The 18,737-nt window shown below is 44.7% G+C and overlaps 1 protein-coding gene across 1 annotated transcript in view; it reads right to left on the bottom strand.

The window, feature by feature from the left end:
- The window catches only part of KHDRBS3 (KH RNA binding domain containing, signal transduction associated 3), a 156,918-nt gene that overhangs the window by 59,143 nt on the left and 79,038 nt on the right, over positions 1 to 18,737 (bottom strand). The window contains 1 exon segment of the mRNA XM_021088871.1: positions 7,210 to 7,349. Coding sequence (XP_020944530.1) covers positions 7,210 to 7,349 — 140 coding nt within the window.

The following is an 18,737-nucleotide window of genomic DNA, read 5'->3' on the forward strand; positions in this document are numbered from 1 at the left end:
GAGCTGCTATGAAACCTACTGGCTATCTCCTTTCTTTGTTAAACTGTGATCCATCAAATCTTCAAGACAATTTTTAAGAAAATGACTGTTATCCTACATTGTCCAGAGCATAAAAGAAATCCAAGGAGATCTGCTTCTTCTCCAAGTTACAAACTGGCTGCGAGTACAATTGTTGACAATATAAGACAGTGTGTGAGAGAGTCCACACTCTTAAAAACGTAAGAAACTTCTCTTTTCATCTGATGATGTATTTGCCTGAAGACAGCTCATTCTGTACCTGGAAGCCTGTTACTGTCTTCCAGGTCTGACTGTTACCACGTTTTTACTTTCTAAATTTAAAACCAAAAATAGCAAACAATTGCTGTCATTTCTACATGTCCGCCCTGCTTCTGCCTTCTAAAACTAGGCAGCACAAGTCCTCTTCCTCCGTGTTGACAGTGACCTTGAGAACAAAGCCACGTGGGAGAGCCGCCCAGCGTGCCCAGGTCCTGTGCGGAGAGGCTGATCTGGTCGATGCTGCAGGAATTCGAAGTTCCATGAGGAGTCGCTTCAAGAAACCACAAGAGGAAACATGCTGTGGTCTGGGCTTGAAGGGGACATTTACAAAATGAAGCAGGATCGGATCAATGTGTGCACAACCTGCTGCCTCCTGCGTGCCACAGATGGACCGGGCGGGCTCAGCGCGGGGCGCCCAGACCACCGGGGGTGGGGGTGGGGCAGGGGGCGGCGGCGGCCCATCCCCCCCCGGCTCCCCAACGCCATGCAGGCGCCCTGTATGCTGCTTTCCCGCCTTGCCCCCCTGCTCAGGTGCGGCTCCCCCCTCCTTACCAGCCCCAGGGGTGTTGACACCCACGCGCCTCCAGAACAGTCTGCGCTCCCACTTCTCCTTCTGCGTCCCTTCCCCTCCAGCCCTCGCCCTCTGCTGACGCCGGGCTGTCATAAATGCTTGTGTCTCTGACTTTCCCCTTAAGCTCCCTGAACAGCGGGACAGTGACTGGCTCATCTCTGTAGCTTCAAATCCCGTCACAGGAAGAGCTCAGGAAAATGTGTGACATTAAATGACCTGACATCAGATATTGACTGATGTTCAAAGAGGAAAAAAATCGATGAAAACTCCTGACAAGCGGGGTGGGGCCCCTCACTCCTTGGGCCCCTCTGTCCCGGAGGCCTCAACCTGCCGGAGGAGCCCCAGGAGTGCTTGACACGATTCTGGGAAGATCAGCGGGCTTGCTGGGTGTTGGAAGCCGATGGGGGACCTACAGGGTACCTCGGCCACAGCGACCAGCAGTAGCAGGAGCGCCACGCTTGGTGGCCCCTCTCATGGGTGCGTCCCAGCTGGCACTGAAATCACAAGCTCTTGTCAGAAGTTTTCTCACTATGTGCAACACCATCTGCTGCAGTTATTGTTTTCCCAAAGCTGTGAAGGTGATTTTAAAAGAGACACACCTGGAGTTCCCATGGTGGCTCAGTGGTTAACGAATCTGACTAGGATCCACGAGGAGGTAGGTTCGATCCCTGGCCTCACACAATGGGTTAAGGATCCAGTGTTGCCGTGGGCTGTGGTGTAGGTCACAGACTTGGCTCGGATCCTGCATGGCTGTGACTGTGGTGTAGGCCGGAGGATACAGGTTCTATTCAACCCCTAGCCAGGGAACCTCCCCTAAAAAGACAAAAGAAAAAGAAGAAGAAATAAAAGAGACACAGCTTCTCCTCCTCTTGCCTCCCCTCAATCTGTCCTGGCGTGGCCGTGGCCGCACTGACAGCGCCTCAGAGAGCACCTCGGCCAGGGTAACTGGGTGCCAAGGACGGAGAGAAGAACGCAACGGGAGAAGTCCAGAAACCGCAGAGAGGCGCATTTCCAGGGAAAGTCCTCCGTGTTCCAGCCACAACGGGGGCACGTGAGTCAAGCATCACCAGCCGGGCTTTACGACCACAGACAGAGCTGCAGGGACACAGGGCAGGTGACTGTTCTGACAGTTTACGCGGTAGAGGGTTCCAAGAAGGTAAACCCAATGGGGAAGCGACAATTTATACAATGTTCCAACTTTATGTTTTTTAAAACTGCAAATTCCCACAATTTTGGCTAGTAGAAAAAGAAATATCATTCTCCTCTACCCAGCCTTTTCTTAATAAAAAAGGACTTTTTAATACAGATTGGTAGATGAATATAAATCACATCCTATGCTGGTGAAACATTTATGGCCCATATATTAACTATTCAGTTTTTCTGATAACATTTCTCATAACTTCACACACTGTGGAGAAAAGTATATCATTTTCTGTCATTAAAACAATCTTTGGCATCTATGATCTTATTCATAATCCATTTTAAGAGAATAGGTCCCATGTGAAAATCAGCACGGACAAGACAATGAGACTGTGTCCCACCGAAGCCCATGGTTTGAGAAGTTACGCAGTGGCCACCAGGCGGAGGGACTGTGGCTACCTGTTCCTCATCACGTCCCGTGCTGAGATGCCCACTGACACAAACAGGATGTCCTCAGACTCAGCGGGCACCATGTCATGTTAAACTATAAATGGCTACCTTAAGCTGACCGACCGTTCACGCAGCGTCTAAAAGTGCTGGTCACTGCGGTGGCCCCCAAACTGTGGGCTCTCCAGGGCGGCCCGTGAGACGGCTGAGCCAGCGCCTGGCGCCCAGTTTGGGACGCGCAGTCTTAGGATCTGATGCGGGACTGCAGTCCGCGGAAGAAGACACAAGGAGCAGGCAAAACAGTTTAAGAACCTGAAGCTGGAAACGTGCCGCCTTGACGAAGGCTGAGGAAAGGTCTCGAGTTAAAACAAAACCACCGCATTCAGCACTCAATGCTGGTGAGGACGTGTCTGCCGCTTAGAAAAAGACAGCCTTCGTCCACTTCGTTCACCGTTTCTTCCTGTTTCTGGGAACAAATGCAAGGAGAGAACACCGCCTGTGAACTTGGGTAAAGGGGCCAGATGGGCCAGAGTCAAGGCAGGTAAAAGAGCACACAGAACAGGCCAGGCGTTCTGCAGCAGTAAAGGAAGGCCAGGCCCATCCCCGTGGGCTCAGAACCCGAGCTCAGACCACCAGCAGCAGGCAGGTTCGGGTGAAGCCCTCCAGGAGAAAAAGCACACTAAACAGCAAGTGTGTTACTCGGGCGGGGTCAACCCTAATCTCCCCTGACACGCTCTCGGCGGGGGGCGGGGTGGGGGGACACATATCCAGGACTGTGCAGTGCAGCCTGAAAGGAAAGGAACTCCCTCGTCTCCCGAGTTCATGAGGATTAAGTCCCCGCCTCTGAAATGGAATGGAAAGGTTTAATTAAATCATGTACTACTTCCCGTTGCAGGATTTAATTTTAGTCCATTTACATCTTTCAGCACAGAGCTACCCTGATGTGACAATAGGCGAACACTCATGATGACTCCAGGAACATCTGTGTTCCACTGCAAAATTCCAAAGTGACGCCGTCCACGTGACCTCCCCAGGCAGCTAAGGCCGGTAAATCCAGTCACGCCACCGACGAGAATGAGCTTAGCAGAAACACCGCAAACGGTCCGAAGTCGTCTAAAGGATCTGCCACTGTGCTGCATCACTCGATGCTTTCTCACCGAGTGACCCCTCAGTGGCAAGTATCGGGGACGCGGGCGCCGTTAAGCCTTTACCTTATCCCGGGAGTGACCAGTGAAAAAGCAAACAAATCAGAAAGGTAAATCCAGTTGATAAATTCTGCTAGGTAACCAAGAAGGTTTGGGTTTTTTTTTTTTTTTTTTTGGTCTTTTTAGGGCCGTACCCTTGGCATATGGAAGTTCTCAGGCTAGGGGTCGAATCAGAGCTGCAGCTGCCGGCCTACACCACAGCCACAGCCACAGCCACAAAGGATCCATGAGCTGTATCTGCGACCTACGCCTCAGCTTTGGCAATGCCAGATCCTTAACCCACTAAGCAAGGCCAGGGAGTGACCTCATGGATACTAGTTGGGTTCTTAACCCGCTGGGCCACATCAGGAACGCCCCCCAGAAGGGTTTTATGGACCAGTTTCTGGGCTGGGGAGTGGCCACTTCAAACAAGGGGACCGGCCAAGGCCTCTTTGCCAAGGTGCCTGTGTACGGAGGACAGGATGCTGAGGGGTCGGCAGGCGTCTAGGAGACAGGCCTTGGGGTGGGGGCAGGGGGAGGAGGGGAAGGAGGAGGAGAAAGAAAGCAGCTTCGCCTGTTTAAGGAATGCAAAGGAGACCAGTCTGGCTGGAGAGCAGGATGAAAGAGGCCATCAAAGAAAAATAGACCTAAGGCCTATTTTAGAGCTAAAATCAAAGTGACTTACTACAGGACCGGATGTGGCCAAGAACGCCCTGTGCCCTTCCAATGGTCTCAGCACGAGAAAGCGCTGGGCCCCAGTAAGTACCTTTGTCTGGGGTTTTAGGTCTGCTTTGGCCACTCAGACACCCTGAATTCTACAACCATATTTTCCTCAGCTTTGGTCACTAGGAAGCTCAAAGCATAATCTGAAGACCAACTCGGCAACTCTACAAAACACCAGGTACCTTTTTATGCATTAATCTTAGTAGTGTGGTTTTGAAATTTTTTATCTGAAGTTTTTGACATCGATGTATTTTTACATGGACATATTCATTTAGCAATTTACTATATATGATCTGGTGAGGAAAAGCAGTGAAAATACCCTTCCACTACTGTTTGTATTTAAAGTGCTATCGTGCTATAATTAAAATACAATAAAGGCGACAGGATGAAAGTTTTATGGAAAAACTGCAGGGGAAGAATAAGTGAAAGACAAAAAAAAAAAAAAAAAAAAAAAAAAATCCTGGATGAAAACGCGAGGGAAGGACGAACGAGAGGGAGAGGCATGCTTTCTGGAAGGCCTGCCTTCCCACCAGGCCTACAACGCGCCAGCTGGTGGCCGGGCCGGTGACAATCCCCTGGCCTTGCTTCCGCTCCTTTGTGATGAAATGGTGACTTCGGCAGAACAGCGCCCATCCTCGCGGGGCTGTTCCGGGGACCCCACCTTGGCAGGGTTTCTGACGTGCCTGGGAGGGACTCCAACAGCAGCGGGCGCTCCAAGTGTTAACACTGAGCTTCAGTTTGGGCTGGAGAGACGCGCAGGACTTGGGCAGGTGAGAGGCAGAGAGAGGAAAGGCCGCCCCTGCACACAGCGGAGCGAGGTGAGCCACGGGCCGGAAGGGCAGAGCCCAGACTCGGACCCAGTGGGGGCTGAGCACAGACGACGGCCACGTCGCCAGCGGAGACCAAGGGGGGGCGAGGGCTGAAGGAGAAATACAGGCAGAGGGGCACTGACTGCCTCACAGATGGACACACGGTTCACACCGCAAAAAAACGAGTGTGGAAGAGGTGGTCGCGCGGCAGCCCGTGACGACCCACAGGGAAGAAGGCAGGGCCTGCGTGCCCAGCTGTGCCCGGAGCCTGAGCTCCTCAGACACGCGGTGACCAGAGTGTCACAGGAAGGCGTTCGATCAGCCTGGACCAGCCTCACTCCCTGAGCTAAACCGCCGGGTCTGCAGCGTGACCTGAACACAGCGCCATCCGACAGCAGAAAAGCGGGACGTGGCCGGGAACGCACGTGCTGGAAGCGAGAGGAACCGACGGAGGTGCTTCTCGGATACTGCCCCCCAGACCGAGAGCCTCTGCCCCCTTCATCTGCCCTCATGTAGCATTTCCAGCTGCATTAAAACATGACAACTAAACTAGAAGTCATCTCCAGGAGAGATGGCAGCTCTGGCTTAAGGAACGCGGTGCCCCCACCATGGCCCTGGGGGTGCTCTGTTACGGACACTCCCCACCAAGGGAACTTCTTCTCTGAACGCTGCCGCAAACAAGGAAAAAGGGCCTCTGCCATTAGGTGAGGAACCGTGCGATGGGGAGGTCACCCTGGAACCCCCCGGGGGGCCCTAAACACGTCCCATGAGCCTCATCGTGCGGGAGGCCCGTGGAAGTGAGAGGAGACAGCGTGAAGAAGGACAGAGCAGAGTGGCCTGGCCACTACCCGCGGGCACCCGAGGCTGGACAGGACAAGCCAAGGGTCCCCTCTCCAGCCACCAGGGGCAGCCCCATCAATACCTTGACTCCAGCCTCGTCAGGCTGGTTCCAGACGCCCAGCCTCCAGAACCACAATCAACCTCTGTCGCCTGAAGGCACGTAGTTTGTGGTAAATCATGGCAACAGCCACAGGAAACGGCAAATATGTAATTTCTTATGATTTCAAGCAAATCTTTTAAGATTAGAAGGAATAGAAATGAAAAGAGATTTACCATTTACTCAACAGCTACATAAATTATTTCATTAAACCATCAGGAGCAAACCTATTATTATTAGCCTGTTTTTTATAGAGAAAACCCACCTGGGGCCATGCCCAGATCTGTGTTATTTAACACAGAAACAACACCTGTCTAGAGTCACTCTGACAGTGTGCTGATCAGCAACACTCAACGGGGGAACCGACTTTTTATTCCTTCAAAAGAATCTGGATGTGTGGAAGAAAGCGATTTTAAATTATTCCATGCAAAATTCTATCTGAAAAAAAAAAAAAACAAAACACACCTGCCATTGAAAACAATCAGTGCTACTAATTTCCACTGAGTTGTTCTGGGGGCAAAGATTCAAAAAATTAAAAATAATTCTCAAATACATCTGATAGAGTCATATCTCAATTTACGGTTTGCTTCAGTTGACTTGGGCATTAAACATTTTTCAGGTTAAAAGCAGTCATCCGTTCAGAGACAGAAATAAAAATTCTGTGAACCCGGACAAGGAGCTCAGGGGTTTCAGGCGCCAAAAAGCACTTACGGGAAACAAAGAGACGATGGTGCCCGACACAGCTCAGCATGGGAGACACAGCAGTGACCGAGCCTGACGCCGTCCCGTCCACACTCACCGGGGACAACACCTGCTCCCACTCTCTCCATCCGTGCATCACAGCGAACACACACACACACACACACAAAGCCTCATTTTAAAGAATTAAGGAATTAATAGCGTCAAATAAATAAATTTGTCTACAGCCATTAGCGTAAGTAGAACAGGTTATATTTAAGCCCAGGAACATCCCGGTCCAAAGTGAAACTTCTTGAAACCGACACCATACTGTCTGCAGGCATCCTTAGAAGTGCTGTACCAACGTGCTGGTAGAGCTGCGGGGTTGTTAAGAAAGGAAACCTGAGAACCACTGCCATGGTGCCCTGCTCTAATCACACCTACCTGGTTATTGCTGGGGTTGGTACACCTCTCGTACGCAAGGTAGGTTTCCCTCGAACAACTGGCACATCTGCATTTTCCGAACCACCATTCAGATACGTTAACTCCTGGAGCTGTGCTTGCCTGATTTCATCATTATAGTCCTGCAAAAAGAACAGAAGACGGCAAAGTATTTACAAGAAGCAAATAATTTTTAACAGAAAAAAAAGGGTAAGGAAAATATATGAATTCATAAAACAAGATGTGAGTCTCTTGAAATGAAAATATATCAACAGATTGCTGTAAAAAGAAAAGCAATGTACAAATAGCAGTTTTTTCCAAACTAAAATTTTCTACCCTTAACCCTAACTCCTCCTGCGGGGCGTATTTCCAGGTGAAACATTTATAATAAAATTAACATACCGTGTAACTGATATATGGGCATTACTGCTTACACTTCAATCACCTAGTAGTACTGGGCATCTACGATGTGCCAACTAACACAGGAAGTGTGCGGTCCCCACAGCCAAGGACTCACAATCCGCCCGAGAAAAACAGACAGGTGACAAGAGAGCTTTATGGAAGCCGAGACTCTCTCTCTCACACACACACGCACATCTTTTTTGCACATTTCTATTTGGATATTGTTCAAGGAGCAAAACTCAACATTTCTGTAACTGACTACACGCCTCATTCCTGGGAACCTGTTCTTCTTCATCTTACATTATTTTCCAGCCAGCTGAGAAGCTCTGGGAGTCATCCTGGATTCCTTCTCTTTCTTTAGTATCCCCAGTTCCATTCCATCATCAAGAAAGACTATAATCATGTCATCAATGAAAGTGTGATCTGTTTTACAGTCAAAAGGCAGTTCAGGTCTAAATGCTCAGAGGGGAAGGCCATGGGGAGCAAGAGTAGGTTTTCTCTAAGAAATGTCATCCCGGGAAGCAAGCGAACCAGTTACCAGAGGGTGGGCGTGACACACACCAGAGAGAGGGAAAAGCACACTCTGAAATCCAAGGTGTGTCCAGGGAATTGGAAGAAGTGCCGCATGGCTGAATTACAAAACAACTGGGGGCAGAGGAATGGAAAGCAGAAAGCCTTACGTCATTTTAAATATGACTTTCAATGTCTAGAAATAATGGTACTAAAACGTATCTAACTGTTTTAAGGAAGTGAGTTGCAAATTCAGGTTTGTGTTTAGAAATACTATGAACAACTGTGTGCCCACAAATTCAATAACTTGGACGATGTGGACAAATTCCTAGAAAGACACAAATCATCAAAACTGACTCCAGAAGAAACAGAAAATCTGAACAGATAGTAACACATAAAAAGACTAAATTAGCACTCAAAAGACATCCTGCAAAGAAAAGCCTAAGCCCGCAGGGCTTTGACGGTGAATTCTACAAACAATTACAGAGGAATTAATGGCCACCCTTCACAAACTTCCAAAACCCATAAAGGAGGAGTCATTTCCTCACCGATTCTACGAAGCCGGTATTGACTTGACACCCAAACCAGACAAAGACGTTATAAGAAAAGGAACCTACAGAAGAATATTCTTATGAATATAAATGCAATTAAGAAGGCAAATTCAGCATCATAAACAACAACAAAGGGAACAGATACACAAGAACTGAGTAGAACTTATACCAGGCTTGCAAGCTTGGTTTAAAATGCCAAAAATCAATTAACATAATACCATGACAACAGAGTAGAAGAAAAACCACAGGATCACCTCAACACAGAGAGAAAATACCTGACAGAAGAATTCAACATACTTTCATTCTAGAAATGCTCACATGCACACCTAACATATTTAATGGCAAAAAACCTCCAAGTGCCACCTAAGAACAGGACCCGGTTAAGGATATCTACTCTTGCCACTTCTGCCCAACTTCATACTTGGGGTTCTAGCCAGGACAACTATGTAGGAAAAAGAAATAAATGGTGGTATTCAGATTGGAAACATGAACTAAAATAATGTCTGTTTATAGATGGCATAATCCTATACACAGAAAATCACAAAGAATCCATGAAAAGATTATTAGAGCCAAAAAAAAAAAGAATTTATTAGCAAAGTAGCAGGATATAAGAGGAATATACAAAAATGAGGTGTATTTCTTTATACTAACAATAAACATTATAAAAATGAAATTAAGAAGAAAATTCCATTTAGGGTAGCATCAAAAAGAAAAACATATTTAGGAATAAATTAACACAACAAGAGTAAGAGCTGCACACTGAGAACTACAAAATATTACTGGAATATATTTTTAAAAATCTAAGTAAAAGGAAAGACACCCTGTGTTTGCAGACACGAGGACTTAACATTGTTTCAATGACAACAACCGCCCCACTGCCCACCCCCACCCCCGCCCTGCTCCAACTGATCTACAAATTCAAGGAAGCTCCTATTAAAATTCCAGCTGGCTTCTTTGCATAAACATGGAAATCCAAGGAACCTATAGCCAGAACTATCTAAAGAAAGAATGAAGTTGGAAAACCAGCATGTTTCCTTTCCAAAACTTACTACAAAGCTATAGTCATCAAGACTGTGTGGTGCCGGCCTAAAGGACAGACATAAAGATCATTGGAACAGAACCGAGAGCCCAGACATCAAATACAGCTCACCACTTTTCAAAGAGTCTATAACAAACGGTGCTGCAGCAACTGAATATCCACATCGAACAATTAGATGTGCCTCTACTTTTTACCATTGATAAAAATTACATCAAAATGATCAGAGACCTAAATGCAAGAGCTAAAACAAGAAAAAACATGCAAGTAAATTTTCATGATCTTATGTTGCATAATGATTTCTTAGATAAGATATCAAAAGCACAAATGAAAAAACAGTCAAATTGGATCAAGTCAAAGTTTAAAACCACTGTGCTACAAAAACAACCATCAAAAAAGTGAAAATACATCCCATGAAATAGGAGAAACTATTTTGAAATCCCATTAACTGATAACTTGTACTCATAACATATGAAAAACTCTTACAACTCAATAATAAAAGGATGAAATCTAATTTTTCAAGGATAAAATTATCTCTCTTAAAAAGATATAAAATGGCAAAAAAAGAAGATATAAAATGGTCAGTGAGCCCATGAAAAGAAGCTCAATCAACATGGAAATGCAAATCAAAACCATAATGAAATACCACAAACATACCCAATAGGATAGCAATAATCAAAGAGACAGCCAATATCAAGTGTTGATACGACTGTGGAGATACTGACACCCGTATAGCTTGCTGGGCCGCAATGTACGATGGTCCAGCCTCTTTGGAAAACCAATCAGCAGCTCCTCAAAAATGTGAAACGTAGAGGTGCCACAGGATCTAGCAAATCCACTCCTAGGTAGGTAAGAAAATGAAACACACGCCCATGCAAAAATCTGTACACAGCAGCACAGTTCACAACGTCCAAAAGGTAGAAATTACCACAAACTCCTCAAATGAGGAATGGATGGATAAAATGAGGTATCCTGTAAGTTGGAATATTAATCAGCAACAAAAAGCAACTCAAGGAAACCTTGACAACAGTACGTGAAATGAAAGAAGTCAGGACAAAAGACTACACATGTTGTATGTGTCTTATATGGAATGCCAAAAAGACAGGCAAATCTAGAGAGACAGATGAGTAGCTGCATAAGACTGAGAAGGTGGGCAGCGGAGGGGGGAGCGACTGCCAATGCATGGGTTTCCTTTGGAGGTGATGAAAATCCACAGCATTTGCAGTGACGGCTACAAAACTGAATATAGGCCAATCTAATGGACTGTACACCTTATGGGTAAACTGCGTGGTATGCGCCTTACATTTCCATAAAAGCTGTGTTAAAAAAAAAAAAAGAAATTTGGGGTTGCCTGAGGAGGGAGAACAGGGCGTGACTGCTGTTGGTGACTAGTTTTATTTTGGGGGTAATACAAATGGTCTAACTTTGAATACGGGGATAGTCTCGAGACTGTGAACACACTAAAAACCACTGGGTTGCAGACGTTACGTGAGTGAATTTTACGCTGTGGGAGTTATAGCTCCATAAAGATGGGAAGGGGGAAAATGCACTGGAGGCAGAAACACCGGACGGAAGCCCTTACATGGTCCCAGGGTGGGGTTAAGATGGCCTGGAGTAAGGAAGCAGCAGGAAGGACGGGAAAGGCAGATAGGGAGTTGTTTGTAAGGCCTAACTTCATGAGAAATGGTATATATTGGACATGGGGGTATTATGTGCAAAGACAAGAATGTTGACTGGTTTCTGGAAGATAAGGAGAGTAACAGAGTGACAGCAGAATTCAAGCAATTTGCGCAGGTTGAGTCCGCAATGGCCTATGGTCCCTAACAATTGGGATGGAGATGGATGCAGGTGGGCGAGGAAGGGTTAGGCAGGCCCCGCACATCATAGAGAGGGTGTGCCCTTAAGGCCGGCCCTTGGCAGGCTCCAGCTTGAGGCTGTGCTGTGTCCATTTGGCCAGATAACCCTGTCCCAGGAATGTGACTGGTGGGGAACAACTGTTTGGCTCAGAAAGAGGGGCTGTGATGCTGGCCTCTGAGCAACTGGGACAGGGGCACAGGCACTGTATGCCTTTGGGACTGATCCCCACAAAAAGCCCTGAACTCAAGACTCAGGTGTGCTTCCCTGGCTAGCAGCACTCCACACACTGTTGTCACACAGTTGCTGGGGGAACCAGGGGTGTCCTGTGTGACTCCACTGGGCAGCGATGCCGGGAAGCCTGGGCCTGGTTCTTCCTGACTCACTCATCTTCTCTTTGCCGATGTTATCTGTACCCTTTAGTTGAAATAAACTACAGTCACAGAATACAGGGCATGTTCTGAGTCCCGTGAGGCCTTCTCGAGAACAGATGGGCTGGAAGGCGGCTGTGAGCGCCTTGAGCACGAGCCTTCATCTGTGGACCCCGGCAGCCACAGGCAGGGCCGCGTGGGGCCCCCTCGCAGAGTGAGGGCAGCGCTGAGGACTCGGCTCTGATGTCAGGAGAAAGCTGCGCGAGGGAGAAGGGCTGGGCAGCGAGGACCCGACCTGAACGCGTGGTGAGAAGCCGGGAAGGGTGGCGGGTCATGACAGCAGAGCCTCGGTGAGCACGAGCCACCTCCGTGTCCCTCACGCAGCCACGCGCTGACTCCGTGGGCTCCACTACCTATGAGTGAAGGCAGCAGGGACTTGAGTTGGAGCCGTTCTGGTGGAGAGTGGAGCTGGCATCCGTTCAGGTGGGACGAAGAGTGAACAGGAGCAAGGCCAGGACCGTAAAGGAGGCAGCTCGTCCCAGCCGTGTGACGAGGCCAAGGAAGCGAGGACGATGGATTACGGAAGGAAGGAAGGATCTGATGACAGAAGAAAAGCAAGCCTGGCTGGGCATGAACAGAAGATTCAGGACCACGAAATATTTAGAATTAAAATATATTTAGTGAATTTATAAAGAAATATGCTCTCGCCCTTACTTTTCAAGAGCAGAATGCCAAAAACAAAACTTGTGGGAGAAGGCATTACAGAGTAAGAGAAATAACATGGACCCCAGGCCAAAAGGAAGTGGCCCCATGAACAGCTCACTTGCCGACGAAGAGGAAGGGGATGCAGATGAAGACAAACCCTACGGTTAAAAAGAAAGGCTAGGATCTGAGTCTAGATTTTACTGCAAAGATAGATCCTCTAACTTATGTGGGGTACTGTGACCTCAGGAGAGTCATGTGAGTCTATCGTTATTTCAGCCTCTCTAAAATAAGCCTATGAATATGTTCCTTAGCCTTTTACTAAAAATGTGTGATCAATAAATTATTTGCAAAGCACATTCTAAATAAAATGTGCTACATAAATGCTAAATATTGGCCCTGTTGAAAAGTGTTAGGAGGCGGGACACAAAATTGTATGTGGTTAAAAATAGATTCTTGGGAAAAAGAACATAACTGAGGCCCTATTCAAAAATACAATTAGAAAAAAAAAGTTTTTTTACAACAGTGACACAAAAATGAGAATTAAAGCCCATTTTAAGCAGCAGCATCTCTGTGAAAGTGTATTTTAAAGCAGACAGTGTTGTTAAGAAAAAAGAAAGGGCATCTGAGTCAGTCATACCTGAGGTTCAGCCCGAATTTAACCAACTGGACTTAGCAGCTATGTGATTTCAGACTTCTCTAAACCTTTTTTAAACTTCTTTAACTATTTTTTCTGATGTTAGACAGACACTATTGATATACACACTCTACTGCCAATTTTCTTAGTTTTTGAAATAATGCTTTTAAATCAGTAGGAAAAACCAAGTCATTTATGGTAGCACACAGACTGAATTATTTTTACACTTTCACATTTTAAACTAGTCATTAATACATTATCACTTCAACATCTCATCTAAAAAGTGAAACTACTGTAACATCAACACCAAAACCGTCATTCATTGTGAAGAGTAAAAAATTGATCAGAATTCTAATTAAATATGTGTAAATGGGATTTTTTTTCTAGCTAGTAAGTTTAGAATCTATTTAAAATGTGTTAGCTTGGAGAGAAGGAAAAAAAGTTTTTCAATAAAATCATTAAAAGCAGTTTATTAAAATTCAGGGGATTCTCTGCCACAAATGTACTCTTCAGATATATTTGCCAAAATAGGCTAATATTTATGTCCAAGGTTAATCCTGGGGTTACTGTTTGAATTATAACCTATAAAAAATAAATGTTCATTATTGAAGAGTAATTAAATACATTCTGACTTTACATAGGCTCATGTGGACATAGGTTCAAAACAACTAAAGTTAAAAAAAAAAGAAAGAAAGGTTATGAGAGAGCATGAGACTTTCAGTATAACTAAGGGAGGAGCTCAGCCAAACCTTCCCACAAAAAGTGACAACAAAAGCTGACCAAATAGTGATAAACAGCCATTCCAGGACTTTGGAATTTCACTGACCGTACACAAGAAATTGAAAATATGGTAAATTTATTTGTAAAAAACTGCTAAACTTCAAGGAAGAGAAACAGGCGTCTGTGGCCCTCGTGTCTGGTCTCCCCAGTACTGATGATGCATCAGCTCCATTAGGACAGGAAAAGCCACAAAAACCAGCAGATGAAGTTCACCGAATTTGGAAGAAAAGTGTGAAAAAACTCCGAATCTAGCTGCACTGTCAATATCTGCAGCAATTCTGGTAGCAAATGAATGGAGAAGACCTTTGAATCAGCAAGTCAAACCGTGAGGTCATGAGTAGGGCAAGCAGCAGACATACTGGCAGCTTAGCCCGAAATGTGACAGCCATGGACACGCGGCCTGCACATCTCTGGCTGAATGGAGGGCCATGCACGTGTACACCAGAGGATGAAGAAAACTAAAGTTCCCCACAAGGCAATACACAGTGAGTCTGTGCATATGCAAAAGAGATACAAGGATTCCTGGCGGAAAGGAAGAACCAGGGCAGGCTGGAAAACTGACGAGCCTTCGGGATGTACTTCCAGAGCACACCTTGTTCCCTGAATAGAGGGTGGAAGCCTTATAAGCACAGGTGTTGGGGCAAATCCTCTGACCAGTCACTGGCTGATCTTTCAGCAGTGCTGGCCCAAAGAGAACTCCTAGGAGGCCAGGCTGAAAGATAAAAGTGAGAAGGAAAAAAAATTAACAAAACTTTAAACCATGAAGGAGAGAAAGACTCTGCAGCTTTAGTCTAAATAAATTATCAAAGAAGAAAAGGGAAAAAAAAAAAAAAACCTGCTAAAATATTCCTCTGGGAGTAAAATGAATCAGAATCAGATTTGCTAAGACACATTGCCTAAATTATGGTGTTCTCAGCACAAATACGGTGTTCCGAGACACACAAAGAAACAGGAAAAGGTCACTCCCCCAGGGCTGGGGTGGGGGGAAAGCAGTAGGAAGAAACTGCCTAGAAGAGGGGCCAAATCTTGACTAGCGAAAGAGAGATTTAAAAACGAAAGAATAACTACAATGAAAAGCCAACCAGAGTGCCTCAACTGCAGATTTGAGGTAGCAGAAGAATGAATCAACGGCTTGAAGATAAGTCATTTAAAAGTATTCAGTCTGAGCATCACAAAGAAAAAGGATGAAGGAAAATGAGGCTCAGTGATCTGTGCAAGGCCAAGAAATGCACCAAGATACACATAATGGGAGTCCAGGGGCTGAGGTGGGCAGAGCAAGAAGAGAAAGGCGGAAAAAAATTTGGTGAAACAATGGCTGAAAACTATCCACATTTGAAGAAAAACATAAATCCACATATCCACAAAGCTTAACAAGAAAGATAAACATGAGGAGTTCCCGTCGTGGCGCAGTGGTTAACGAATCCAACTAAGAACCATGAGGTTGTGGGTTCAATCCCTGGCCTCGCTCAGTGGGTTAAGGATCCAGTGTTGCCGTGAGCTGTGGTGTAGGTTGCAGATACGGCTCGGATCCCACATTGCTGTGGCTCTGGCGTAGGCTGCTGGCTACAGCTCCGATTCGACCCCTAGCCTGGGAACCTTCATATGCCACGGGAGCGGCCCTAGAAAAGGCAAAAAGACAAAAAAAAAAAAAAAAAAATAAGAAAGAAAGATAAACATGTACACCATAGTCAAACTGCTGAAAATCAAAGATAAAAAGAAAGACTGGGGAGCAGAAAAAGAAAAACAAGAGATCACAGATAGAACAACAAAATAATTACTGACTCTTCTCATCACAAATAATGGAGGCCAGAAAACTGAAGAATGGCCTTTTACCACCTAAAAGAAAAAACTATCGACCAAGAATTATAAACAAGCAATTTTTCCAGTTTCCCAGTGCATATAAAAGTTGTTTACAGTCTACTAAGTGTGCAAGAGCATTACATTTAAAAAAAGGACATACCTTAAGAATATACTTCATTGCTAAAAAACCTGACCATCAACTGAGCCTTCTGTGAGTCACAGTAGTACATCAAAGATCACACATCACCATAATAAACGTAGTAATGAAAAAGTCTGAGATGGTGTGAGAATTCCCAAAATGTGACACACAGACATGAAACGAGCAAATGCTACTGGAAAAATGATGTCCATAGACTCACTTAACACAGGGTTATCATAAACCTTCCATTTGTAAAAAACGCTGGATCTCTGAAGCACAATAAAAAGAGGGGTGTGTCTTAAACTCAAATTAAGGATATAAATGAAATAAAGACATTCTGAGAAAAAACGTTCTTTGCTACCAGAGCTATGTTACAAAAAAGACCAAAGGAAATTCTTCGGGATGAAAAGAAGTAACACTGTACAGCAACTCTATCTGCATAATAAGTGAAGAACACCAGAGGTGATAAGTGTGTGCATTGATATAAAATTCTATAAAAATACTGTACTATAAGCCAGTACCCCTGAATGATTACAGTTGTAAAAATCCTTAACAAACTATTATCAGAAAACCAAATCCAGCAACATATAAAAGGGATGATATAAGATGACCAGTAGGATTTAGCCTAGGTATGCAAGGTTGGGTTGCTATCTGAAAACCAACTAATGCAGGACTCTATTATTAACAGAATAAAGGAGAAAAACCACATGATCATCTCAATGGACAGAAAAAGCATCTGGAAAAACCCACCATCCATTTGTGCTTTAAAAAAAACAAAAACAAAAATGAGAACCCTCTTAGCACCCGTGGAACAGAAGAGAACTTCTTGAACATTGGTCAAGGGCAGCAACAAAGAAAAGCCCCACAGCTAACATCACACTTCGGGTAAAAGTTTGAGAACAAGGAAAGGGTTATTATCTTCACCACATCCATGCAGCGTAATAAAGAAAAAAAAGCAAAATTAAATAAAAAATAAAGGCATCAAATGTGACAAGAAGGAAAGCTTTCTTTCTTCACAGATCACATGATGCTGTATGAAAAAATCCTAATAACTGCATTAAAAACACACACGCACACACATACTAATAAAAACACAGTAAGGTCACAAGACACAAGATCACCTGCATTTCTATACGCTAGTAACCATCTGAAAATGAAATTTTAAAAAACAATTCCGTTCACAATAACACCAAAAAGTAGATACTAAATAAATTTAACAAAAGAATGCAAAAATGTATCTCATAAAACACTGATGGGAAAAAAATTTAAGTATCTTTTAACAAAATGGAGAGACATTTCACGTTCAGTATTGCTAAGATGGAAATTATCACCAAATTGATCTACTGGTTCAACATACTATCAAAACCTTATCAAGTTTTTTTTTTCAGTAGAATTGATGAGGTAAAATATATATAAAAATGCAAAGGAGCCAGAAGAGCCAAAACAGTTTTGACAAAGAACAAAGTTGCAGAACTTACATAACCTAGATTTCAAAATTTGCCATAAGGCTAATGTAATTACGGGACTGGCATAAGGACAGGTGTATAAATCAATGGAACAGAACTGAGAAACCTGAAATAAAGCCATACATTTACAACTGGTTAATTTTCAACAATGGTGCAATGAAATTCAACATGGAAAGAACTGTCTTTTTAACACATGGTGCTGGGACCACTGGATGTCTACACAGAAAAAAAAAACTTTAGATCCTAATCTAACACCATAAACAAAAATTACTTTTTTTTTTTAAATTTTTTTAATGGCTGCACACATGGCATATGGAAATTCCCAGGCCAAGGACTGACTCTGAGCTGAAGGTACAACCTACCCTGCAGTGCAGAAGCAATGCTGGATTCTTTAACCCACTGCGCTAGGCCAGGGATTGAACTCATGCCTCCACAGTGACCTGAGCCGCTGCAATCAGATTCTTAACCCACTGTGCCACAATGGAAACTCCCACAAAGATTACCTTTAAAGTGGGTTATAAACTTAACTGAAAGGGCTAATACCATGAAATACTAAGAAAACACAACAGAAACTCTTTGTGACCTCGGGTCAGGCAAAGAGTTTTCTGGCCAGCTCAGATTTCAGCTGACAGAAGGTGGACTGTGAAGTGCTGCTGCTGCCACCTCTGGAAGTTAGAGTCTGTGCTCCTTGGTTAGCTCAGCACTCTCTGCTCCACACCCAATGTTTAAGATATTAAATCTCTACTTAAGCCATTCCTGTCACAGTTGCAATTTTAGAGTCATTTATCTAAATATCTGATTCCTATGTGTCTCTCCCATTTTATAAACCCCGTAAGGGCAGGGACCATGTCTTTTATTATTCACATGTGTCTAGCAAATAGAAAGCACTCAAAAGCTTTGTTTTTAAACTAAATGAATAATAGGATCTTCACACTGCTTGGGGAAACTGGTGAGAAGTTAACTGTGTTAAACTCCCCAATTAAAATACTTAATACGATCCCATGCCCTGGCCTCTCCAAGACAAACACGATTTAAAATGCCCCTTCCCTGTAAGCATGACAGATGATACGACCACGACACACACACTGCAGCATGTAAGTGCACCGCCTACCCCAACCTGGAACCGCTCAGCACGGTCTTACCCGAGACAGCTCTTTGGTAGATAGGACAGCATCTGAAGGGCCAAACTGTCTAAAGAGCCAAAGTGGTCAACGTTTTAGTTTTTAAAATCGAGAGTATGCAAGTTACGCAAAGGGCCTACATCAACTTTTGTAATGGAGCAG

The sequence above is a fragment of the Sus scrofa genome, chromosome 4 (genome assembly GCF_000003025.6).
Source record: "Sus scrofa isolate TJ Tabasco breed Duroc chromosome 4, Sscrofa11.1, whole genome shotgun sequence".
NCBI lineage: Eukaryota > Metazoa > Chordata > Mammalia > Artiodactyla > Suidae > Sus > Sus scrofa.